The 27627-nt window shown below is 42.7% G+C and overlaps 1 protein-coding gene across 1 annotated transcript; it reads right to left on the bottom strand.

The window, feature by feature from the left end:
- Window positions 1–8625: 8625 nt before the first annotated feature.
- Window positions 8626–27453, bottom strand: LOC127801652 (rho GTPase-activating protein 3-like). Its single transcript, XM_052336956.1, has 5 exons — window positions 26574–27453; window positions 23268–23388; window positions 23057–23176; window positions 9771–10001; window positions 8626–9476 (listed from the first exon to the last, which is right to left on the bottom strand). Exons 1-5 carry the CDS (start codon window positions 27044–27046, stop codon window positions 8886–8888), a joined length of 1536 nt encoding a protein of 511 aa, XP_052192916.1. The 5' UTR covers window positions 27047–27453; the 3' UTR covers window positions 8626–8885.
- Window positions 27454–27627: the final 174 nt, after the last annotated feature.

Below are 27627 nucleotides of genomic sequence, written 5' to 3'. Positions count from 1 at the left end.
AGGTCGAGTCCGAGACCTGCAGTGCGTTTCTCTTCACCCTATGGCGAAGGAATCCTGAGTTTGACTTTTCTCTCTTTAGCGAGGAAGCAATGGATGAGGTGAAGAAGTATGTTGTCGAAGCCGTAAGTAAAGAAACTATCATCACCACGCTCGTGCCTGATCAGCCCGAGGTCAACCTCATTTCTGTAGACGTCAGCAACCCAGCGCCCCATGATGCGGCTACTCCGAGCTTATACTCACCAGTCCGTTAGTCAAGATGAACACCCAGGTAGGTCGCAAACCATGATTTTTGTCAAGATGAGAGGACCCCAGCTAGTGAACCATGACTTATAAGTTTTTAGCCGAGATGGTAGCTTAGTAGGTGCCAAACCATGACACTATAATCAAGATGAATGTGCTCTAGTTCGCCGACCACGGCCTAGGGCGAGGACTAAGATGAATGTTTGGATAAGCCACAAACCATAGCATGTAGGCCAAGTTGAATAGGCCCTAACTCACAAACCATAGCCTTTTATCCCCAGATTAACATTATTTCCTGCCTCTTATTTTTTACAAAGGATGGAAACAACAAAATTTGGCAATAAAAATTAGGAATTAAATTCATTAAAGGAATAATGTTTAGAGTAAACAGAGCATCAATCAATGAGTAATATTATGTGAAGCAAAAGTGTTGCTTATCGAAAATATAGCCTGAGGTGTTCTGCATTCCAAGCTCGCGGAAGGATAACCCCATCCATATTCGCTAAGTGATACGCTCCATTACCCAAATTTTCATTGATAATGTAGGGATCTTCCCAGTTAGAGCCTAGTGTCCCATCGCTAACCTTGCAAACTCTAGGGAGAACAAGGCGCAGTACAAGATCACTGACGCTATAGCACTGAACTCGGACCCTCCTATTGTAATACCTCGCGACCCATTGATGATAGGTGCCCACTTTCATGCAAGCTAGCTCCCTTGCTTCCTCGAGCAGATCGAGGTACGTGGCTAGTAGCTGGTTGTTGTTCTTCGGATTGAATGTGGCTCTTCACTGACTGGTTACTTCGTCTTTTGCTGGAATTGCCTCAGACCCATAGACCATAGAGAATGGAGTTTCTCCAGTGGTGGTTCGAGCTATGGTTTGATAGGTCCAGAGTATTGTTTGTAGCTCATCTACCTAAGCTCTCTTTCTTGCTTCCAGCTTTGTTTTCAGGATCTGTTTTATTATTTTGTTGACAGCCTCGACTTCACCGTTGGCTTGGGGGTGGTCCATGGCCGTGAAACTTTTTTGGATCCCCAACGATTTGCAGAACTGGATGAACTGTTTGCTGGTGAATTGGGTTTCGTTGTCTGTGACTATCTACTAGGGAACTCCAAATCTACAAATAATGTTACTCCAAACAAATTTTTCTACCTTTGACGTGGATATTTATGCTAGCTCCTTTGCTTCCGCCCATTTGGTGAAATAATCAACTGCTACTATAGCATGCTTGCACCCGCCATGAGCTATTAGGAGTGGCCCGATTAGATCCATGCCCCTAGCGAAGGGTCATGGGTTACACATCTATTATAGATAAGCGAGTAGAGCTCGTGGTACCTTTGCAAATCTCTAGCATGTGTCACACCTTCTTACTAGATTCATAGCGTCTTACTTCATGGTAGGCCAGTAAAACCCCTAGCAAAGAGCCTTTTGTGCCAAGGATAACCCCCATGCATGGTTGTCACAATGACCCGTATGTATCTCATTAAGAACTGATTGGCAATCAAGGTCATCAAGGCACCTCAATAACGGGGCTGTGAACCCCCTTTTATAGAGCACATCATCGTGAATGCAGTACCTGGTCGCGCGAACTTGTATATGTCGTGCCTCTATCTTGTTGCCTGGCAACTTTACCTCCTGTAGGTAGTCGACAATAGGCCTCATCCATGAGTCTAGGCTCACCGCAATTGCCAATACTTCACCTTGCCCTTCCATGCTTGGAGCTGTTAGGGACTCCATTGGAATGGCTCCCAATGAGTCTGCATCTCGAGCTGACGCCAAGCGAGCTAAGGCATCGGCATGGGAATTCTAGTTCCTTGGCACTTAGTTCACCTCGCACCCTTCAAAAGTTTGCATTAGATGCCGAACTCTCTGGAGGTAAGCCACCATCTTTGAGTCTTTAGCCTGATACTCTCCTTGTATCTGACATACCACGAGTTGGGAGTCACTGAAGACCTTTAGTCTTTCTGCCTTTACCTCTTTCGCTAGGCATAGTCCCGCTAGGAGGACCTCGTACTCCGTTTCATTATTGGTCACCTTAAACCCAAATCTCATCGCATAGGGGATTTTATGCCCCTCCAGGCTTATCAGGAGTACCCCAACTCCAGCTCCGTGCTCGCTGGAAGACCCATCTACATACAATTCCCAAGATGGATTCTCTGAAGATTCAGGTTCCTCTTCTGTTGGGCCTATGAATTCGGCAATGAAATCCGATAGTACCTGCCATTTTATAGCCGACCTTGGTTTGTATTCTATATTGAACTGAGAGAGCTTGATGGCCCACTTGAGTAAGCGACCAAAAGAATTGAGCTTCTGTAAGACCTACTTCAATGGGTACTTGGTCAACACATTGATCCGATGCGCTTGGAAATAGGGGCACAGCTTCCTGGATTCCACCACTAAGCAATAGGTGAGCTTCTCCATAGGGGTATATTTGGTTTTCGCATTGAGCAGCCTATGGGTCACATAATACACCGGGTATTGCACCATGTTTTCTTCTCGCACCAGTATTGTGCTGATGGCATATTGAGACACTCCCAAGTAGACGATCAACTCCCCTCCTTCCTTTGGTTTTGACATGAGTGGAGCGCATCTCATATACTCTTTGAGTTGTTGAAAGGCGACTTCACATTCTTCTGTCCACTGAAAGCTTTTTACATGCTTCAATACATTAAAGAATGGAATACATTTATCAAAGGCTTTAGAGACAAACCTGTCAAGGGCAGCGATCTGGCCTTTTAAGCTTTGTACCTCCTTTATTTTTGTGGGTGATCTCATGTTAAGAAGAGCTCGGATCTTTTTGGGGTTGGCTTCAATCCCCATTTCATTCACCATGAAGCCCAAGAATTTCCCAGAAGCTACCCCAAACGTGCACTTGAGTGGATTTAGCCTCATTTGATATTTCCTCAGGATCTGGAACATCTCGTCCAAGTCGCGAACATGGTCATTGATCTACTTAGATTTCACCAGCATATCATTCACATATACTTCCATGGTTTTCCCAATCAGGTCCTCAAACATTATATTAACCAGACGCTGGTAGGTCGTTCTAGCGTTCTTCAGCCCAAATGGCATCACTTTGTAGCAGTTTAACCCTTAATCTATGACGAGTGAGGTGTGCTCCTCGTCTTTGGATTTCATAGGAATCTGGTTATAACCCGAATAAGTATCCATGAAACTGAGGAGCTGGCGACCAGCCGTTGCGTCCACGAGCTGGTCTATCCTGGGCAGAGGGAAGCTATATTTTGGGCACACCTTATTCAAATCCATGAAGTCAACGCATGTCCTTCATTTCCCATTCTTCTTCTTTATGAGGATCGAATTAGCTACCCAAACCGAATAGTGAGTGCACCCTAGAGAAGAGATACATAGTTTGACAGAAAACTAAGTAACAAAAGAGAAATGAAATGAAAATCAGTAAATGAAATGCAACTAGCTGTGTATTTGTCCCCTCTGTGAAATCTTCCTCGTCCAACCTATAAATCTTAGCTTGTTAGATGTTTTAATCTCTGGATATCAAACTTAAAGCATCCCCAACAACCGTCCAAGGATTAGAATGATTGGAACAACAAAATGAATACAGAAATCTCTTATAAACAAAATGCAACCATTCACTCTCTATTCAACCCATCCGGAGCTATGCAAGAACAACCATTCAAGCACATTATATTCATTTCTGAGATGTTATACCAACCGGCTACAACACTTTGTTCTCTTAAGCATTTAACAGAAAATGAATCCATGCAAATTCACACAAACCTGCCATGAACTCCATACATTTGAAAATCTACTCAAACTAAACCAAATGGAAATGAATAAGATTAAAACAAACAAACCAGATTTTTGCAGCTCATCCGGGACTCAGATTCCACATGGGTTCAAGATACACAACCAGTTACAATAGCTCTAGCCTTTCATTACAGCAAGGAAGACAAAATGGAGACAAAAATGAAGAAAACAGAAAAATGCTAACAATAAGAAAAACGGCCAGAATCTCCTCTCTTTTCTCCTCTCCAATCCTCTGGAAATAAGTGCTAAGAGGCCTTAAATACATGGCTAAGAAAGAAAGAGCTAGGAAGGCTAGGGTTGGGCCTAGCCCAACAGAAAAGAAAATAAACAGAAGAGAGATAAGTGAGCCCAAAACAGCAAAATTGAGCAGCCCAAATCTGCTCCTTGAAAGTGAGCCCAAGCTCCTTTAGATGAATCCCACAATTGCCCAAGGCCGGCCTACCCTCATGAAGTCCGAAATGAGCCACTTCAAGTCTTTTCCAGCTGCTTCTCTAGCCCATTCAATATTCCCTAAAGCTAAGAAAGCTTGGATCCATAGAAGTAAGATAGAAAATAGTGTAAGGACGATTTGAAGTATAATAAAATAGAAACAATGAAAGATCAGCAAAAATTACTTCAAATGGCGTAATAAGACTGAAGTGAAATGCCAAAATATAGCATAAATATGCATGCTATCAGTGAGTTTCTTTTATAAATTTGTTTGCCAGAAGCTTGTCAACTTCTTCTTTTTGGGCCGCGTAACGCTGTATAGTCATAGGCCTTCTCTTCTGGCGAACTGGCCTATGATTAGAGTCTATGTTGAGCCAATGTAGCATCACATTCAAATCTATCCCTACCATATCCTCATGATTCCAGGAAAATACGTCCAGATTTACCTTTAGAAATTTAGTCAACTAGGCTTTTACCTTTGGGGCGAGGTTCCTACCTAGTTTGAGACACCTCTCAGCATTTGTGTCACTAACCACACTATCTTCCAGCTCACCTACTGGGTCGGTTGCTCGATCACAGTCCACCTCGCGTGGATCCAAGTCGTGACTGACTCCCCTTTTACTGATAACGGGTGGCCTCCCTCTTGAGATAACATTGACCTTCTTTCCTTTGAGCCCTATTTTCAATGCCTCTTCATAGCATCGCCTCGCTGAATATTGCTCGCCTCTCATGAACCCCATCCCATTTGGAGTTGGGAATTTGATCGCCAGAGCTCTGGTCGAGGTGACCATATTTAGATCGTTCATTACGGACCTTCCCAGGACGACATTATACGTCGAGGGGCAATCGATGATCAAGAAATCTTCCATCATGGTGGACTGACGATCTGAGTCTCCAACAGTAAGTAGGAGTCTAATGCGCCCCTTCGGGATCACCGCGTCTCTAGTAAAACCATAAAGAGGCTCTGGGGATGCCATCACCTGATCCATCCCCAGGCCCATCTGGTCGAAACATCCCTTGTACATTACATTCACCGAGCTGCCGGAGTCTACCATAATTCTTCGCACTTCAGCATTGCTAATTCGAGCTTGGACCACAAGAGCATCATTATAAGTCCAGTGCACATCTTTGTTGTCTTCTTCAGTGAAGACGATGTCATCGGGGGTCGTCCTGGCATTTTTGGATAGTCCTTCTTATCCGCTGTATCTAGTGAGCAATAGGTGATTGGCCTCCCGCACGTAACGCTCATGCGACCTGTTAGATGTTCCTGCGATATAAGGCCTACCATGAATAGTGAAAATAGTTCTTACCACAGGCGCCCGCTCCTGCTCAAGAGCTTGATGAGGCTCTAGTTGGGCCGGCTGTTGGAACTACTAATCTCCTGGCCGCACCACATAATCACGCAAGCGACCTCTCTTAATCAGTTCTTCAATTATGTCCTTCAATGCCCAACACTCGAAGGTGTTGTGCCCCGCCTCGTTGTGGTAGACGCAGAACTTATCCTTGTTCCTGAATTTGTTAGGAGTCCTTATGAGATTAGGCCTTCTGAAATCCTCTCTATTCTTCTCAGCAGCAAAGATCATATCCTATGTGTCAGACAGGATACTGTAGTTCTCATAGCGACCTCGGTGTGGAGGTCGCTCGCCTCCTTGCTCGTTCTTTGCTTTCTTGGTGACCTGATCATTAGGATTTAGCCCCTGGCCTCCTTTATCGTTGTTGCCATTGCCCCGCTTCTTATTCTGGTTAGTATTTCCACCTCCATCCTTTTGGTTATCGGGCTTCTTCAAGCCAAAAGTTTCCTCCCATCTAATCTCCTTCGCAGCTCACTCGTAGAACTCGCCCAGGTCCCTTACAAGGGACTTATATATGCTCTCATAAAGCTTCCCATCTTTCTACAGCCCTGCATATATCATTGTCAGGATACTCCCGTCTAATGGGCTTTCAACATTATTGACCTCGCGTCTGAACCTCTCTATGTAATCCTTTAAGGGCTCGCCGGATCGCTAAAAAATCGTAGCGAGGTGACATGTTGGAGCAAGCTATCTCTGAAGTGATCTATATTAGTTGATGAACCTCTTCTGACTCTCCTCCAAGCTATAGATACTGCAAGGATGAAGACTTATTAACCATGTCCGAGGTATGTCCCCCAAAGTCGCGAGGAATACTCGGTATTTCACCAACAAACTTAAGGTTTGCAGGTCCATTTGGACGTTGAAGGCATCTAGATGGTCGTATGGGTCGCCATCTCCATTGTACTGAGGGATATTAGGGACCTTGAATCTGAGAGGAAGAGGCTCTAATTCGACTTCCCTAGAGAACGGGGTCCTTTCAGCACAGTCTACCCTCCGATCATGTGCTCCATATCGCGCCTCCAACTGTCGGACCCTTTGTAGTAATTCCTCCACGATTGGGTTTTAATCCACAGATCGTCGGGGGGGAGAGCGCCTCTCTGATCCACTACCTCGCTCTGGCGAGTAGCGATTTCGCGGCATATGTCGTCTCCTATTTCTAGGATCTGGCGAGTTACGATATATGGCATGACTTAGGCTGATCCTGGCCGAGCTCTCCCCTAGACGCAAACCCCCACGTCGCCAACTCCCTTCATGAATCTCTTCACGGCGATTTCCATGATGATTTACTCTCGCCCTCAAATTTGCGGGATGCGTCTCCAGTTCTTTACTCGAGATCGCCATTCTCCCGATCTCCTAGACCGTGAGTTTGAGGAATGCATAGATCTAGCCTGTCGCGATGTTCCTCTACCTTTCCTTTTGTCTAGAGTGGGTCGTTCACCCTGAGGCTGAAGGACACCTTCAGGCGGTGCTACCTCCGCCTGTTTTTGAACGACTTGAACCTGTGTCTGGGCCAACGTCTTAACCGCATCCGCGAGCTACATGATTGTGTTCTCTAACGCCTCTTAACGTTGTTTCCAGGCCTAAATCGCTTCTATCCCTGGGATATGGGTCACAAACTAGCAGGGAATCCATGAGGGGATGCCTGAGGTGGCTCTGACCAATGGGGGAACAAAAGAAGTTACAGGGTTACGACTGTGCCTCCGACTAGCAGAACTTTCAGCGGTTGGCTATCATGGTCTTCAGGTTGGTTGGCCACCACTTCAGAACTTCTTGTGTTTCTTCCTCTTGCCATTGCTATATCGATCAGAGCAAGCCCTTCCTCTAGTGCCAAAATGTTAACGTTCAGAATTTGTCGACCATGATCTGTCGACCCGCACTAATTAAATCAATACAAATACGAAGGGAAGAAACATATAGCAAACAATACACGAGAATTTTTATGTGGTTCGGCCAGAAGAAGCCTACTCCACGACTGATCTCTGATAATTTTGGCAGAGTAACAATATATAATTGATCATGTCCTTTACAATAGTTTTGTGTCCTCCTATTGATAGAGTGGGGTGTTTACAGTTTACATGAAGTTCAAAGTAGTGGGGCCATATCGTGAGGGACAAGGTGTCCTTATCAACTCCATAAAATCGGGAATAAAATCCATACTATTAGGGATTGGATTTACTTTTGATAAGGCAGGTGGGCACCGTCTCTGATTATTACCCAGTCTTTTTGCCCTACAAGCTGATTGGATTGGCGAGTGAGCTAAACGCCTCGCTGGGAGCTCGTTACTCTCGCTGTCAGAGCTCAAGTTTCAGCGATCTGCGACCTTATTGAGGTGTCATCGGCCTTAAGCCCATTGGACTTCGGGAGGTTGGGCCGGCCTACTTGGTAAAAGTCTGGTTCATAAGAGGTGGTTTAGAAATTACCCATAATAATTGTGTAGTTTAAAATATAAGTCATGATGTACCAATAACATTTTCCTTATCAATGTTACAAAAAATGCATTGGCAACTATTGAATGGAGTGCTTGCAAATTACCCAAATTGTCCATGAAAGTCTCCCCATGGGAAGATTACTAGCATCACTATTCTAACTGGAGAAATTATTTCACGTATTCGAAGGACCATGTCAGTATAAATTTGAGTGTTTTACATTAATTAGTTAATGTCATATATTCATATTTGTAAAAGATGTTTTGACCCGAAAAAATAACGATTCAAATTTATTTACAAGTTAATTATCGTCACTAATTAACAAGTGGCCAATTTGTGTTAACTTGTGCCTTGAAGACACAAAATAATTTTTGACTTTCATGATGATAGTCCTTGTGAATACAACGGACAATAATCCTCATAAATTTATGCTCATTTATCTAGATCTTTTAGTCAGTATCTGAAAATAAAAGAACAGAGACGAGACATTTCTCCAACCTCAAATTAACACTTCTCTAACAAGCTAAAATTATTAATCAAACAACACGCGCACACACACAAAGCACGCACGTACGTATGCCTATGCTACAACATTGTTCTCAAAAGCAAGCATCATGGTCATGTAGCACAAAAGTTGCATAAATTCTTGTCATTTAAGCACATGCTTCCCGGCCTCCTCCCCTACCATTACTATTTACAATGCTAAGGCCTCCAGCTCCGGTCTTCTTAACGGAAACTGCCTTGCTCAACTGAAACACAGGGTGCCTGCACAGTTTCCTCACTCCTTTTTTCAGGCTTAGCCGATCGAATATGCCTTCTTCTTCCCCTTCCCCTTCTCCATCATCATCCTCATATTCACCTCTCAACCCGTTTTCCAAACTCCTCCTCCTCCTCCTCCTTCTCCTCCTCCTCCTCCTCCTCCTACTCGAAATGGATTCGTGCCTTTCTTCAGCATCGTCCTTGCTGTGAAAGCTCCAGTATTCCTCCATGCTGTCAGTTTCCAATCTGTCTAGAGTGACACTTGTGAAAAGATTACCCACAGCAGCCCCTTCCAGAGTTTGGCCGTGGAACAACACCTTGCTTGACTTGGACGATGTAGGGGAATCCAAATCTATGCTTGATGGAAACAATCTAGCATCTGCAGCTGATTCTTCATCTCTTTCTCTGAGGGCTTTAATGATGAGTGTCTTTAGGAAGTTCATAACTTGAACCGCATGAATCAACGCAGTCAAAGGATCAGCCATCTGAATCATGTACAAATCATCAGTATTTTACCATTGCTAAAATTCGATGCGTTTGCAAGTGAGGAGAATTTCCATGTCGCATGATAGATGCAAGCAGTGGAACCCCACAATTTAATGACAATCATGTCATGGACAAAAACAGAATTTTGAGGTCATTCAATGGTTAACACGACTCTGTTAATCGAAAGTGACAGCCAGTCTAATTGCACCAACCACAACTGTTATCAAGAACGATGTCAGAAATAACAAGACAGGAAAAGGAAAAGAAGTTAAAAAGTAGCAGATTTTATGAACCTGAGTCATGTTGGGTGCAAAAACCATAGCAATGTTGCGTGCGTTCATCTTATTGTCATTTTCATGCTTCACAACATCTGCCATCAAATTGATGGCCCAGTCAAGCAGTGCAGCTTCGGTTGGAGGAAGTAACTTCACAAGTTGAGTGCACTCCTTTTCTGTGTTGCAGTGCATCACCTGTTCTGGAGTAAGAGAATCAAGAACTCCTGCAGGAAGTTCTCTGAACCACGCCTGATGAACATATAGTTGTGAAACTCCAATTTCTTTTTTTCATTGATAGAAAATTATGATGCAACTTCTAAACCGAAGCTAATTAGGAGCCAAGATTATAGTAGTTGGTTGCATCTACATATTATTTTGGATGCGCTCTACTTAACTTGACAGGGCCACGAATTGCACTAGCTTCTTTTGGTAGATGGATCCTTACCCCCATTTCAAATTTTCAAGATCCGCAATGCAGATTGACGGTTTGGAAGTGCAAAATAACAAGTGAGAACAAGGAATGCATTTTGCGCTTGTTAAATGAGAATGACGCAACCAAGGTGTAAATTATGCTATGCAAACTGGAAGAAACAAATACATAAGCAATGGACCTCGAATCACATGCCTTTACCAAAACCAACAGCTTGTGGTTTTCCAACTTATTAAAAATCAGGGTTTCTCCTTTCAAACGGGTTCATCTAGTAATTCTTGGAACCAGTGACATATAACCCATTCCGCACAGAAGAAAATTGAAATCTCTCTAGTCAATGTACGAGTCAATGTACCTCAAATCCTAATGACTGAATTTTTAACTTGCTATATAGACATGAAAGGTCATTAGAGATCCATCAGATAAAGGGATAGGATCTCTTTTCGGAGCTACCACAGATTCCAAGAGTCGTACTAAACTCAATACAGATATAAAGTGTTGTTTAAACAAACAAATTAAAAGCATGTTATAAGGTTGTTGGTGACAGGCACAATAACTTACCTAAGAGATGGTCATTTTTTGTTTGTACCCCAAACCTAATGAATCATAGGTTAACCAGTTTGTATGAGTTTGAGATAATGTCATAACCCATCATAATAAGAAACTTATCATCATCACTCTAGCAGTCTTAAATTGACCTTATTTATTATCCAAAAGGTACATTTCTTTCAAGAATGACTGTTCATCCACTAAGAGAAATTCAATCAATTTTTCCTAGGCTCTACTTGATTTCTCAAAATAAAGGGAGTTGGTGGAAAGGTTGGTTTTAAGGGTGGAATGATTTGTGTTTGGAGCTTGCAGTAGAGGAGCCCACCCCTAACCAGAGAATCAGAGCAGTAGGCAGAGTTAATGGTGATAATTGATCAAGATTGTATTAAGTAAAGCATTCCAGACAACAGGATTTGAAAATATAACACATCAGGTCGAATCTCCATTAGAGCACTGTGCTATCAGCTGGTGTTGCTAAAAGAGGGTCAGTTTTGTTGCCTTTCAAGCCCATTACTATGGAAAAGCCTAGCCCCTCCTCAGGTGGAAGTATTCGTATGGGTGGCAGACTGAGAAAGGTTGAATGCTAAAGAAAATTTGTGGAGAAAAGGTATTCTTCAAGAAGGCAGTACTTTATGTCCATTATATAATGCTGGGAGGAATCAATGGATCATTTATTTTTGTGGTGTAACTTCACTTGGAGGTTATGGGGTGATATTTTTAAATGGTGGGCACAGTGGTTGAGTCCTGTATCCTTTAAAGATTTGTTTGATCAAAGGAGTTTTTTTGCTTGAAGCAAATTGCAGGGCAGGTTATGGTTGATTGTTGTCTTTTGTGGCCTTTGGTTGATTTGGATTGAGAGGAATAGAATAATCTTTAAGGAGACAAGGTTTAGATCTCAAGATCTTTTTCAGATTGTTATCTTAAGATTGAGGTGCTGGCTACAGGCTATTGAAACCTCCTTTCCATCGGAAAGTGCTCAACTCTTGCATTCCTCTCTTCCGATGAAGTATTGGAATGGCTAGCATTCTGTTAAGCACCGCCCAGATTCTGCCTGATGCTAACTGTATGAAATGAAATGTTGATAGTTCAGCCGTGGGTAAACCTGGTCCATCAAGAATCAGCGGGGTACTTTGGAATTCTAATGGTCCTTTTTCTTGTCCTATAGGGGTTAAAGACTCTAACAAGACAGAGATGTTGGAAATTTTATAGGCCCTGGAACTGTCTTTGTGAGCTCAATAGTTCTCAAATGGAGTCAAATCATTGCTGAATCGGACTTGAAAGATGCAATCCCCTGGGCTCCAATCCTCTCTCCCCAAATAACTCGTGGAAAATTTTGGGGTCATCAATCCAAGATAAATTATTAGTTAAGTAATCAGGAGTTGGTTACTCTCATTCACGTTTTGAGAAGTGCAAATACCTACGGCAAAGGGGGTTATTAGGAGGTAATATGGTTTTATTGTTTTTGCTTTAATTTACCACAGTGGTCTGATGCAGTGATTCCGTTGGGGGTTGATGGCTGTCCTACTTCAGATGATGGTTTGAAGTGGCTGGTAATGCGTGGAAGTGACAATAAGGAGTTCCTTTTGGCTGATTTTTGCTGGTAGGTTGTCAGTGATAGCAGCGTTGCTGTAGTGGTTCTATTTCAAATTTTGCTGCTTGGTTGGAGTAGTGCAGGCAACTGGGTTCGAAAATATGTTAGCTTATTGCTGCTTCAGAGGTAAGGGTTGCTCTAAATGGATTGCTGACGAGGCTGAGGATTGCTATTTGGTTTACACATTTCTGCTCTTCACTGGTCATTTTTGGAGCTGGTTTAGCCCTGTTAATAGAATGTTTTAAGTTGAAATATTAAAGGTTCTCGGGTGTCTAATCTAAAACCTTCTTTTTAGAAGTCAGAACAGGGGCTTTAGCAGGGTCTTTTGATGGTTTATGTTGAGATGTAAATTACTTGCCTGATTCTTTTTGGAGTCTTATGCTTTTTGGAGGCTTCTACACCTTCATTGTTACTATCTTCCTTGCTTTATGCAGAGATCTCCAAAAAGCAAAGACTCCAAAAAGAAGGTGCCAAGTAATTTACAGAATTCTTCTTTAAAAAGAAGAAGCAGCCCCTCCAGAATTCTAAAAAGAAGCAGCCCCTCCAGAAAGAAGCAGCCCCTCGAGAATTCTTCTTTTGTGCTTCAGTTATGAGTTTATGTGGAGTTTATGTGAGTTGTGTTTATTTGTCTTCTTAGTTGCTGAGGTTTGCCTTCTTTTGGGTTGGGGGGCCTAGTTAAAGAATTCTGGAGGGCTCTGTTTGTTTATAGGGGATTTTGGATCTGGACTTGGTCTTTTATGTTGTGAAAGCATCAACAGATTGGTATTTCTGGGAAGCTCCTAGGTGATTCTCTGCCCAGAAAGGTTCCATGTTCTGTCTCACTTGATGAAAGATTGGGCCAGGCCTTGTAATTTGTTGGGGAGGCTCCTGGTTGTGAGAGGTGTCAATTTTCTGGTAGGGTATGCTCTGTGATATATGAGCTTTCTGTCTTTAGGAGCTTGTTTTCCTTACGATGGATTTTGTTCTTTATTTGGATTGCTCCTTTATATTCTGTCATGGTCCTGGGTGTTGCGGAAGAGTTATTGAATTGGTGCTGGTCTGTGGTTCTCGGTTGTGTTTCTCCTCGGAATCTTGATTGATTCTATGCTCTGATGTTTGGTTTGGGTTAGGATAGGAGCTGTTGGCTGCCTTTCCTTTGGACTTATATCTGTTAGTGCCTTTGGGGCTGCTGTTTCTTCTTTTAATAGGATTTCCTTATTTATCAAGAAAAAAAAGAAAGAAAGAAACTTATCATCTTCATACTAACTTAGTTGACTTTATTTATGATAAAAATGGTAGATTTATATCAAGAATGGCTTTCATGCACTAATCTTACCAGCTGAAAGAAAGAAAAGAAAAAGGAAAAAAGACTCATGCACTAAGAGAAAATCAATTTGGATCCTATTGGGATTTTCAACGACTAATCCTAATTAGTCTTGAAAATTATTTTATATTCCTAATATTGGTTTCCTATTTACTAGTCAAATGTTAATTGTTGTTAGGCAAGGAAACATTAGTTTTGGTGAACAAAGAAACTAGTCTATAGATAGGATTCTTGACTTGCTATTCAAGATGTGCAAATCACTTGTGAGAGACCAATAAGAGATAATAATTTGGTGTAATTGGGACTTGGATTTAGAGAGAGAATATTGAGATTTGTAGTTGTAAACTTTACTACATAGTAATATTTTTCCTCTGTAGTCCTGATTGCCGTGGTTTTTCCCTTTTAGGATTTTCCATGTAAAAATCTCTTGTGTCTGAGTGTGATTGAATCTTTTTGTTTCTCATCTTATTTTTCAACAAGTGGTATCATAGCTTTGGTTATCGATCGTCTAGTATGCAAAAGATATATCAAGTATGTTGAAGTTTGATTGTGAAAAGTTATATGGGAAGATCAATTTTGGCTTGTGGAAAATACAAGTCAAGGATATCTTGATCCAATTCAGGTTATACAAGGTGTTGAAGGGCAAACCAACTCCTGAAGGCTCTAAAATAATCTAGTAAAGTGATCTACTAGAAGTGCAATCAATTTGGTCATGTGAAAAGGGATTGTCACGCTAATGGAGCAAGTCTGGAAAAGGGCTCTAAAGATTGTGGCGTTAGAAGTTCGTCTCTCAATTTTGTGGGAGATGAAGATGTCCTCTAAAGAGATGGACATGGCATGCCGCTAGAGTTTTCATAAAAGAGGATGTGATACTTCTAGCGGGTCCACAAGTTTGCACACGGGCATTGACTTGACGGTGATGCAAGGTGTGTGGTGGAAAAGATGTTAATGGCTAAAGAGCTCCCAAGGAAGTCAAGCATGAGGGTTGCACCATAGTTTTTCAGCAAGGTATTTTTCAACATTGTGCCATATAAATCTTAGGGCGGTATGTGCCTAAGTGGTTGTACCTTTTATGGTGGGGTACGATGATCTTAGTAACTAAGATCATGGTGATTATCAGTAATAGATAGTCATGATTGTTGTCAAAGAATGGGCAAATGTTTTTTAGGAATTCTCGTTAAGGTGGTGGTTTGTTCGGATTTTCAACAAGGAATCCTAATTAGTCCTGAAGATTATTTCTTATCCCTAATATTGGTTTCCTGTTTAGTGTGTAATCCTATTTACTAGTCATTTGTTAACCGTTGTTAGGCAATGAAACATTAACCTTAGTGAACAAGAAAATCAGTCTATAAATAGAATGTTTGACTTACTATTCAAGGTGTGTAAATCACTTGTGAGAGACCAATGAGAGATAGGAATTTGATGTAATTAGGACTGGGGTTTTGTTGACATTGGGAATTGGTCGACCGTGATTCGTTTGTCTGTACTGAGAAAGTAAACTCGATTTCAATGAAAAAGAAAGGGAAAGGAAGTACTCAAAGAAGTTTTTACGTGGTTTGGCCTAAACGGTGTCTAGTCCACGATTGTCCGTCTAGTTATTTCGGTGGAGTAATAGTATATTATTTTTCGTCTCCATACAATAGTCTTCGACCCCTATTTATAATATGGGGTGTTTACAATTTGAATAAAATTCAAAATAGGAGGATAATATCATGAAGATAATATTTCCTTATCAGCTTCACATAATTTGGAGCGAATTCCATATTAGCAGGGATCTGATTTGCCTTAGATTAGGAAAGTTGGCTTTTTCCCTAACTGTTTCCTATAAATTCGCTATCTCTTCGTGATCCGAGCTGAGTAGCCTAATGGTGTGTCTCACAGCTTAAGACTTTTCTCGATTTAACCCAGTTAAAGCAACTTGCGACCTCGCCATGACGTCTTCAACTCGGGACTTACTAGGCTTTTGAGAGATTGGGTCGATCCACTGGACAGTTTCCAGCCCATAAAAAGCAGTTTAGAAAATACCCTTAACACTAGCCCCCCAACTCGCAGTGCGATTTTCAAGCTGGGAGCTGAAGCTCTATGGTCGAAGTGGACGATGTGAGCTTCTGAGCCCCCATTTTAACTCTTCCCATTCGCCTTAAATAGCGTCATTTTATGCCGCACGTTTTGTCTGAAGCGCATTTAATGCGCACGTTCCCTGTAACCACTTAATCAGTATGCTCATGGGCCCTATGACTCTACGTGTCACCGTTAGATCTAGGGCAGCTCGTCGGTCTCTCAATCCAACAGTGGAACAGCCCAACCTATATAAGCGTGAGGGAATTCTTTTCCCTCTCACCGTGTCATTTTGAAAAGACTCTTGCTCCTGCACTCTTCTCCTTCGGACTCCAAAAACTCCATTGTCGATTGCTTTGAAGCTTTCTCGTATTGCTCCGTGAAGATCTCTATCACATTTCGGTTAAGTATTGCCTTTCGCCTCTGGTATTTGCAACGATCAATCCAAAATAGTAGGTCTCTTACAACTCATTAGCTCACTTTACCGCTGCTTTCATTCCTTCTGTCGACTCCTCTTCCACGCCTCGCCTTCTAGCGATGGTTGTGTATCTTTAGGGCATCGGGCTTGCTGACTATAGGATTAACATTCATTTGTTTTAAAGGGCTAAGAGGCTCGTAGACCTAACCCCCCTATCTTAGGCAGTACCCTGTTGCGAAGCGCGTAATCTGATAGATAGGAAGTATCCTTAAGAACTCTGGTTCGTGACGATTGGTCTGCTCTCAGCGACCTAACTCTATTTTCCTGTCTTCTTCTTTTTTTTATCGTAGATGTCCACATCAGGTTAGAAGCGTTGCAACCACAGGGTAGAAGATGACGGTACCTTTAGCTCTTCAGAGCACAATGGAGGAACCTGGGCGCTGATTGTGAAAGATGCGATCTCTCACGGCGCTGAAGTCGCTGAAGGAGTTGTCCAGCGTGTTGACCCTGCTATAACCCAACGAGCTGCCGAGGAACGTGCAGCTCGCGAGGTATTCAAGCGATATCCTTCAAAGATGACGATCAGCGACCTCCAGTCGTACGCATCAAAGTACCGCCTGCCCTGCGGCAACCACGTAATGGTGCCTTCTCCTGGTGACCACATAACCTTTCCCCCTCAAGGATTCATAACTGTTAATCCCCAGCACCTAGAGTTCGGACTTAGGTTTCCAGTCAACCCTACCTCATAGATATCCTTAACGATCTAAAACTTGCGTCTTTCCAGCTGACTTCAAACTCCCACGCCCAACTCACCTCCTTAACCATACTTTTCAAAAAGAACAACCTTCCTCCTCTATCACCCAAAATCTTTAGGTACCTCTATTCTTTCAAGGGTACCAAGGACGAGTTGTATTATATGGTAGCTCGTTCTTTTTATTATAAGAGGCTCTTGTCTCAAGGCAAAGCCAATGGCAAGTCCAATGTAAGGGACTATAAAACTCACTAGTTTTACATCTCCTGTACCTCCCTTCATAGCCTTAGGAACTTCGGCTTCGTCCTCGTACCGAGTAAGTGAATCTTTAGCTCGCACTTGTAATAATAATTTTATTTTTTTACAAATCTCTCATCTACCTTGCAGACGTCGTTGGCGTGAAACCTAAGCTGACCATTTCTGAGGCAAAGGGGCTTCAAGCTGCTTCAGAAGTGAAAACAGACGCAGATGACTCTGAGCTCACCGACGACTACTAGCTCATTCCTTCTCTCGACTGCAAACCCATCAAGGAGAAGGACATTGAAGCTCGGGGCCAGAGAGAGATAAGGTCCATTTTTTACGTGGTCGACTTTAGTGGGAGCCCAGTCGAGGGAGGCATAACTTCTCGGGAAGTGGAGGTTGAATCCTTACCAGAGACATCTGAGATGGTGAAGCTCAAACTCCATAAGCCTGGTCAATCTGCGACCTTGCCTACGGTAGTTTCTTCATCCCCTTTTCCTGCTGGTGTCCGGAGAGCAGAACCTCGTTCTGAGATAGCTAGCAAGATTCACGACGTCGTCACTCTGCCTGGCCCCGACCCCACGACAATAGCCGTATCTCTACTAGAGCTAGTCCCTAACGCATAGCCTGCCTCTACCTCGCAGCATGAGGCGGCTGCAGTTGCAGCCAAGCACAGGAAATCTATAGCTCGCGAGGTGGTCTAAGCTCCTTCTGTAGCTGGGAGCAAAGGAAATCCTACCTCTACTTCTCCCCTCTCTCAGCCAAGTCAAGTAGAGAAAAGAAAGAAGGTGGTGGCTCCGTCTAAGAAGGCTACTCCTGAGGCCATTCCTAGGGAGGCGTACTTCGACGCCCTTCTCGACGATCTGGACAAGATCTTGGGTAGTTCTACCAAAATCCTGGAAAGGGAGCAGCTGAAGGACGAACAGCTCTCCATCTTCACTGCTCACCATAATCTCTTGGTAAGTTCCTTCATTTGACTTCGTCAATATTAATTATCTTCTTCTCATGTACTAACCTTTCATGCTTTACAGGCTTCTCTAGGCACCTTGAAACAGAAAGAGGAGATTCCTCAGTTCACCAAGGATAAAGAACAGCTCGAGGCTGCCATAAAGGTGCTCAGGGAGGACAAGAAGAAGCTGAAAGATAGCTTGGCCTTCTTGACTAATGAATCCCAGAGGGCTCAGAACATCGCCTAAGGCTTGGAGGATCGGGTGAGGGAGGCCGAGAGGGCCAAAAAGGAGGTTGAGGACGAGCTATCCCGTGAGAAGGCATCTTACGAGATGAGCCTCTCTTCCATCACTTCGAAGCTCAACAAAGCCGACGTAGAGTTGGGCAAAACACGAGACGAGTTGGAGCTAGCCTGGCAGCGAGCTGATACTGTGTCGAATGAGGTAGAGGCAGTAAGACGAGAGGTTAAGTAGATCAAAGAGAAGGTCGTGCAAATAAAGGCCGAAGTTGAAACCCGGGTGGCCAAAGAGCGCGAGGAAGTTGAGTTCAAGACCTGCAGCCAGTTCCTCTTCACTTTGTGGGAGGAACACCCCAAGCTAGACTTCTCCTTCTTCGGTGAAGAAGTAGTGGAAGAGGTGAAGAAGTTCGCTACTCAGGCTGCAGGGAAGGAGGCTATCCTGGCTTCCTCAATGCCGGACTAGGTGAGAGCCAACTTACCTCCCGAAGATGCCCAAGACCAAGCTCCCCAGAATGCAACTCCCGCGGGCTGATGCTTTCTAGACTGCTAGGACTTCAAATTCCCTTTTCTTTATTTTTCTTCTTTGTACTGGTCTCTGAACAATTTGTTTAATGAACTTCCATTATTCTGACCTTTTCTGCGGGCTAAAAAAATTCAACATGATAAGCATACATAATGTTGTCTCATGGCTAAGCTTTAGCTTTGATTAGCTCAGAGACATCATAGCTCGTAACTGGTAAACTTTAAAATCGAACGATCTTGAATAGTGTGTTAGCAACAACTAATAAGGTCGAGTTACGTGTCCAGTAGGCCGTGAGCAGGAACATTTAAGCAACAAAAGATAGGCCTCAGCTAACACGCCATAACTCGATATTAGATTGGATTGCCTTCCCTTGTCAAGTTATATGTCCAGATAGATCGCAATTCGATCCCAGCTAACATACCATGACTTTTAAGGGTTTAGCAAGGTCAAGATGAACACCCAGGCGGGTCACAAACCATGACCTTTTTTTTCAAGATGAGAGGACCCCAGCTAGTGAACCATGACTTATAAGTTTTTTAGCCTAAATGGTTGCTCAGTAAGCGCCAAACCATGACACTATAGTCAAGATGAATGGCCCCTAGCTCGCAAACCACGGCCTAGGGCGAGGACTAAGATGAATGCTCAAATAAGCCACAAACCATGTCACATAAGCCAAGTTGGATGGGCCCTAGCTCGCAAACCATAGCTTTTCAACCCCGAATTGTTATTATTTCCTACCTCTTATTTTTAACAAAAGGTGGACGTAATAAGATTTGGCAACAATAATCAGGAATTCAATTTATTAACGAAGTAATGTTAGAGTAAATAGAACATCAATCAATAATTAATACTACACAAAAGAAGAGTGTTGCTTATCGAAAATATGGTCTGAGGTGCTCCGCATTCCAAGCTCATGGGACTTCGGCTCCACTCATGTTAGTCAAATGATACGCACCATTCCCCAGGTTTTCTTTGATAATATAGGGGCCTTCCCAGTTCGGGTCTAGTGTCTTGTCGCTGGCCTTGCGAGCTCCAGGAAGAACAAGGCGTAACACAAGATTACCGACATTATAGCACCGAAGTCAGACCCTTCTGTTGTAATCCCTCACGACCCTCTATTGATAGGTGGCCACCCTCATGCGAGCTAGCTCCCTTGCCTCCTCGAGTAAATCAATGTTTGTGGTCAATAGCTAGTCGTTATTCTCCGAGTCAAATGTGGCTTTTCGCTGACTAGTTACTTCATATTCCGCCGGGATCATGGCCTCAGACCCATAAACCATAGAGAAAGGAGTTTCTCCTGTGGTGGTGCGAGTTGTGGTCCTATAAGCCCAGAGTACCTTTTGTAGCTCATCCACCTAGGCTCCCTTCCTGGCCTCCAACTTGCTTTTCAATATTTGCTTAATTATTTTATTCACAATCTCAACCTACCCATTGGCTTGGGGGTGGTCCACGGCCGTGAAACTTTTCACTATCCCTATCGAGCTACAGAACCTGATGAATTGCTTGCTACCGAACTGGGTCCCATTGTTAGTGATTATCTGTTGGGGAACTCTGAATCTGCAAATGATATTACTCCAGACAAACTTCTCTACCTTTGCCATGGATATTTCTGCGAGCTTCTTCACCTCTGCCCATTTGGTGAAGTAATCAACCACCACTATAGCATGCCTGCACCCATCGTGAGCTGTAGGGAGTGGTCTGATTATATCCATGCCCAACATAGCGAAGGGCTATGAACTGCTCATCTGCTTTAGATAGGCGGGTGGAGCTCGTGGTACTTTTGCAAACCTCTAGCATGTGTTACACCTCTTCACCAGATTCATAGCGTCTTGCTTCAAGGTAGGCCAATAGAATCCTTGGCGAAGTGCCTTTTGAGCCAAGGACAGCCCCCCAGTGTGATTGCCACAATAACCTGCATGGATCTCCTTGAGAACTGCCTGGCAATCAGGGCCATCGATACTGTAACGCCCCACTTTTCAGATATATAATGACACTAAATACAAGCTAATATCCCACAAGGGCGTTATGGAAATCCTTACCAACGGAAGCGAATGATCGAACCTAATAGTTAGCTAAAACTAGATAAAAAGGATTTCCAACAATAAAACCTCTAATACGAGTACACCGTAATGCGTGACATCCAAAAATCAACAAATATCTCTTACCACGATCATAGTACATAGCAATCACAACTTACAACTTTAACAGCATAATAAGTAAATCCAAGCCCTATGTAATCCCTGTTTATGCAACTGCGATACACAACTCTCAAAACAACCCAAAGATTACATAAGATCCATAGTACATGAGTAACAAGAAATTAAACTAAACTTCAGCCTCCTCATAGCCCTTTTCTCTTGCTTATCTCTGGGACTGTAACGCCCCTGCTTTTCCAAATACTTAACGACGTAAAATATAAGCTAACATCACCACAGGCGTTATGGAAACCCTGGTCAACGGAAGCATTGGATCGAACCTGAAAGCTTAATCAAAGCTAAATAAAGGGGTTCCACTAGATTTCCTTTACAAGTATAAGAAATGCAAACATCCTTCACTACTCCAGAAAACAAAACACACCACTGTAGGCACAGCTGTAGGGCACTCTTATACTTATTACAAACTTGAGTACCCTAGCTGTTATTACAATACATCTCTATTGTACAATTACATGGGTACATAACAAATCAAAAACCTAAAGCTAGCGAAGCTCCACCTCCCTGCCCATGCTTTGAACTGGAGCCTAAAACACCACGATCCAATTCGTCATCACGGCGTCGCCGTTCCTCCAATCTTCGGGACCGCGAGTTTGAGGAATGCACCGATCCCAGCCCGTTGTGACGTTCCTCTAACTTCTCTTTTGTCTAGAACAGGTCTTTCAGTCGAGGCTAAGGGACACCCCCGGGTGGCGCGACCTCTACTTGCCTTTGGGCAACTTAGACCTGCGTTTGGGCTAATGCCCTAACTATATCTGCGAGCTACATGACTGTATTCTCCAGCACTTCTTGACGTTGTTGTCAGGCCTGAATCGTCTTTATCCCAAGGATAGGGGTTATAGATTGACATGAAACCCACGAGGGAATGCCAGTGGCAACTCCATCCAATGGGGGAACAGAAGTAGTTGTTGTGGTTACAACCGGGCCCCCGATTGGCGGAACTTCTAGCGGTTGGTTAACATGGTCTTCAGGTTGATTAGCCACCACTTCAGAACTCCTCGTATTTCTTCCTCTTGCCATTGATATCGATCAGAGCGTGCCCCATTTCCTCTAGCGCCAAAATGTCGACGTTGGAAATTGGTCGACCGTGATTCGTTTGCCCGCACTGAGAAAGCAAACGTGATTTCAATGAAAAAGAAAGGGAGAGGAAGTACTCAAAGAAGTTTTTACGCGGTTCGACCTGAACGGTGCCTAGTCCACGACTGTCCCTCTGGTTATTTCGGCAAAGTAACAGTATATTATTGCACATCTCCATACAATGGTCTTCTACCCCTATTTATAGTATGGGGTGTTTATAATTTGAATAAAATTCAAAATGGGAGGATAATATCATGAAGATAATATTTCCTTATCACCTTCACATAATCTGGAGCGGATTCCGTATTAGCAGGGATCTAATTTGCCTTAGATTAAGAAGATTGACTTTTTCCCTAACCGTTTCAGATAAATTCGCTATCTCTTCGTGATGCGAGCTGAATAGCCTGACGGCGTGTCTTGCAGCTTAAGACTTTCAGCGATCTAACCCAGTCGAAGCGACATGCAACCTTGCCATGACATCTTCAACCCGGGATTTACTGGGCTTTTGAGAGATTGGGTCGATCCACTGGACTATTTCCAGCCCATAAAAAGCGGTCTAGAAAATACCCGTAACAGGTTTAGAGAAAGAATATAGAGCTTTATAGTTATAAACTTTACTACATAGTGAAATTTTTTCTCTGTCATCCTGTACAGTTGTGATTTTTCCCTTTTAGTTATAGTTGTATTTGAGTGTGATTGGATCTTTTGTTTCTCATCTTATTTTTCAACAAATCCAATTTGAGAGTAGCACTCTAGGACAAGGAATCTTCATATTGACAAATGAAAAGTTCAAACAAAAATGGTAACAAGACCACATGAAACATAGAAATAACAAAACAAAATCACCACCTTATAACAAAATTTGCCTCTAGATTTCTACCACTAATAATTCTTATCTTATATTTTATTTTAATTCACCAAGATGGATAATACCATTCATTTAAGATAACTGCTAGGATGGATACCTTTATCAGCCCTGCCAAACAATGAACATCAATTCCTCGTGGCACAACACCCTTATTCAGCTGGTTGCGAACACACTCCTCCTGACCATTCTCAGCATTTATTCGAAATATTCCTTCTGCCTTCAAGCAACACAAAAAATAGTCCTTAGATTTGGAACAAGCTTAAAAGGAACAACCAAAAATAAGCTACCAAGTACAAACAAATGCACACCTGAAGACCTCCTCCTGAGTACAGACGCTTTTGCATCGTAAGAAGAATTGTTGGGACACTGTTTCCTCTTTGATCATATGAACATTGCATTGAGTTGGCAGAAACTCCAAACACACTTACACTGGAAAACATGAGGAACAAAAAAAAAAAAAAGAAGATGTATAAAAGCTTGTATAAGTAACTGTTCTCCAAAAAAAAAAAAAAAAGAATAAAAAAGCTTGTAGAAGAAACTGATAAGAAAGCTGGAATTGGGTATACAAGTAGTAGGTAGTAGTACTTCTGTAATGCATGTTAAAGATAATAATCCAAATTTTTGCTTCTGCAAAGATCAACCAATGCAAATAGAAACACAAAGTAGTGCACCCGAAGAAGCTATGATAATCCCTTTTAACCAGCCAATCCGCACACAGTCACAGACAAATTAAACACAAATTTCAGAAAACAAGTGGGAGAGAAAGTGGAGGTTTAATGATGAGTTCATCCACAGGACAGAATTGAAAGGAGAGGTTGGGAGGCTTTTGATTACAGAAGAAAGCTGGAAACAGAACTCTAGGTTGACCTTTTTTAAGTAACAAGGAAGGAGACAGGAACAAGAAAGTTTTTCATAAGATAGCTAACTCAAAAATAGAAGAAAGATTTTTATCAGAAAGATTGTCTTAGGTGATGTTGAAGTTGAGGAAAAGGTGGAGACTTCTTAAGGTATTATTCATTTTTATAGCAGTCTTTGTTCAGAGAAAGAGAGGTGGAGACCTACTCTTTTGGATTTGTCTTTTAAATCCATTGCTGAGGAGAATAGAGTTAGGCTTGAAGGAAGAGGTTCTTGGAGCTTTAGGCTGCTTAAGTGGAGATATGGCCCAGCACCTGATAGTGTTTCCTGGGTTTTTCATCAGTTTTGGAGTGCAGTCTATGAGCATGGGAGTTCTGACAAGAAACTAAACTATTTAATAGATTTTAGGCCAATTAGCAGAATAGTGTTCATAAAATCAAAGTCAAGGTTTTGTCAATCATGCTTAAAAGAAGTGATTGGTGGAGTGATGTCGATTTCCAAGAATGCCCTTGTAGAGGGTCGTGGCATTTTGGATGTGGTCCTCGTGGCCAGTCCGTGTCTAGACTGTAGGTCGGACAGTGGACTTGGGGCCTTATTTATAAGTATTGAGAAAGCCTATGGCCACATCAATCAGAAGTTGCTGTTGTTTGTTTACAAGAGGATGAAGTTTAGACCTAAGTGGAGAGGATGGAATTATTTTTGCACTTCTTTTTTGAGATTTTCGGTTCTTCTGAATGAGATTCCTAAAGGTATTTTTAGCAGTTCGAGAGGTTTGAGACAGGGTGATCCCATTTGTCCCCATTTCTGTTCATTTTAGTCATGAAGGGCAGCCTTCTTGTCATGGAAGAAGAATGTGTTGGGTGCTGCTCAAGAGTGCTGTGCAATTAAGCTTTAGAAATTAGAGGATCAAAGGTGGATTAAGGATTTGAGAAGATGATAAGACAGACAAATCAGTGTCCCCCATCTCCATTTTGCAGATGATGCTTTGTTGTTTGATAGTGCTACTGAAATGGAGATGAGAACTCTGAGGAGTGCTTTCCGGTGTTTTGGATTTTGAGGCAGCTTGAACGGTACGACCGGGGAAGCCTGCCTAGCAAAGCCGAGTGTGGAAAGACTACCCTGTCTAAACCGCAAGTGCATTCGCTATTCGATTCCATCCTCAATCTCACCTTGATTCCAAAGTGTGCTTCTCTTCTTTACTTTCAAGTGAAAAGGGGTGTACTTTCTTCTCTATGTCCCGCCTAAATCATATCTTTATAAAAGTGAGATTATTTTGGTGGGGTTGGAAGGATATCATTTGCTGGTAGCTAATCATGCTTGTAAAATGGGGAGTCTCCCTTCTGTGTATCTCAAGTCTTCTTTTATGTGTTGCTCTTAGATCTAAGAGGATTTGGAATGGCATTGTGGAGAGATATGAGAAAAGGTTGTCCTCTTGTAAAAGACAGAACCTCTTAAAGGGGGGAAAATTACTCATAATTAGTGTCCTATCATGCTATCTCTACTGTTCTTTTTGGATTAGGGAGGGCACTCTCTTCGACGTGTCGTCCATTTTTCAGTTTCTGAATGACCTTTTGGTCCCATGTTTCTAGCTAGCAGGAATTTTTCCCTCCCTGCTTATCTGTTTGTACAGGATCACCCCCAGCTGTTTTATTGACATGAAAGATAAGGCTTTTAACTTGGCTTCAGGAGCCCCTACCTACTTCTGTATGAAGTGCTCTCCATGGAAGCCATTCAAAGACCTTGGTCAGCAGCCAAGAAATCATGAAACAGCATGATTTACACTAAACAGCAATCAACTCTTTAAACATGTATGAAATTTCAAATTGACCAGTTGCAGCCAATCATTTAAATTTGTGGATGATGCTGAATCCACAGTGATGATATGATGAATTTCACGAGTACCCGTATTCCCTTTTGAACCCATTCATCAGTTTATAAACAAATTATGGGACACATGTATATCCATTCCTGGCAAACAAAACCTGTCCTAAAAATCACTAGGATACACAATATGATTCCTGAAGGAACCCAATCGTGTGTATATTATGTCATTCCTGCTTAAATACAATGAGGAAACTAGATACACATGTTTTCAAGTGCATCACGATAGAAGCTAGCCCACTTTAGATAACAGTGTCCTAAACCATTTGTGTGGGTTTATAGAGCTCTTAATATCTTGTTGTTTAACATGAAATCGGGATCTCCTCATCTCTCTGTTTCTAAAGGAAGAATTCGGGATTACAAATCAGGTGAATCTTGAAATAAGAAATGCTTTAGCAAAATTACTACATGATTAGATCATCGACAGGAAAGGTAAATCCTTAAAATCCCGGGAAAAGTATTCTTGATGTAAAGGAAGTTAAATGGCTTAGAAGATCACATCTCCAACCCTTATAGGGAAAAATAAGGTGCGTTTGGGGACGGGATGGAACTAATTCTCTTGAAGCATTTGCAAGAAACATTCGTGTTTTTTCATCACGAGGGGAACAGATCAAACCCCAGAAGCCCCATCCTGATCAAAATGTCCTCCACCACATATCACATTTCTGATCCTCCAAAGGGCCCCAATTTCATGAAACACACACACCAGACCAGAAAGCATAACAAGGATAATTTTAATAAATTTCCCCCCTACACTGTCTAGTTCTGTACTAGTGCAACAGAATATTAAGGCAAAAGGAGCATGAAAAGAGGAGAGAAAAGGAAAAAGTGAAGAGAGGACCCCCAGATCCAGAGAATTGAGAGAAGAAAATAGGAACCTGGCACTAGGGACTTTGCGAGGAAGCTGGGGCTGGAGCTCAAGGGGCAAACCAAGGAAGCCATTGAAGCGGTCGAAAGTGACGTGAGAGACGTGGCGGACATCGGTTGGACAGCCGATATCCATGGAGGAGGCCACGTCATCTCTCTCTACGCTGCAAGTCACCAGAGACTTCTTCAGAGCCGTCGCCAATATGCCCAGTATCGCCAATTGCTGGCTCTGCTGCCTACTACCGCCGCCGCCACTACTACGACGCTCGGGGCTTATGATGATAAACGGCGTCGTAACAGGGCTGCCGGAATCGTCGTCGTCGCCCTCTTCTTCATCATCATCGTCGTTCTCATCTTCTTTGGGGCGGGCGGGAAGATACTTGAGAGACGAATTATTGGGAGGGGAGGAGGAGGAGTTGGAGTTGAACATGGAAGCCGAGGTCCTGGCGACCCCGCAGGACTTGGATCGGAAGAGCCGGGTCATAGTGCGATGATGAAGAGCGTCAATGGAATAATTAATTATACAAACTAACAAGAAGAACCAGAAGTTATAATAATGAATGAATGAGAGAGAGAGAGAGAGGACAATTATGAGTAGAAATTACATGGAGTCAGATCAAAACAAACAGCAAGAAGCAGAGTTGAAAAAGAAGAAGAAGAATATTAAATTGGTGGGGAATTTAAGTAATAGGGAGGAGAGTCTGGCTGGCTCTGGCCTGTGGGTAAGAATTATAAGATGAATGAATGACTGACTGAGAGGGCGGAAGATTGGATAGATAATGGAGGGTGGTGGCGCTACAGACAAAGAGAGAGAGAGAGAGAGAGAGAAGTGGGGTGGAATGGACGGAGAGCTGCTCGTGACATGGGCCGGGAGGGGAGGGGAAGGGAAGGGAAGGGGAAGCTTATGTTGTTGAATTAATTAATATTGTTGCAACATGTCAGTAGGCCTGCTACTATTATAGGCTACGTTTCCAGTGCATTATTTATTATTTATCTACAACCTGCAGTTAATCACTTCGTTGAGCCATCATCATTGCGCAATCATAGAATTTAACGCACCACTTG

The sequence above is a fragment of the Diospyros lotus genome, chromosome 5, assembly GCF_014633365.1.
Source record: "Diospyros lotus cultivar Yz01 chromosome 5, ASM1463336v1, whole genome shotgun sequence".
NCBI classification, from domain to species: domain Eukaryota; kingdom Viridiplantae; phylum Streptophyta; class Magnoliopsida; order Ericales; family Ebenaceae; genus Diospyros; species Diospyros lotus.
This window is presented reverse-complemented; position numbering and strand designations above follow the sequence as displayed.

Bases quoted from the DNA above. Each gene is read 5' to 3' on its own strand.
- LOC127801652 (XM_052336956.1), bottom strand. From the start codon at position 27,046: ATGACCCGGCTCTTCCGATCCAAGTCCTGCGGGGTCGCCAGGACCTCG. The intron at 23,389-26,573 runs GTTCCTATTTTC...CATGTTTTCCAG, and splicing joins CGCAAAGTCCCTAGTGCCAG to TGTAAGTGTGTTTGGAGTTT. The intron at 9,477-9,770 runs GTTCATAAAATC...TACATGATTCAG, and splicing joins TTGCACCCAACATGACTCAG to ATGGCTGATCCTTTGACTGC.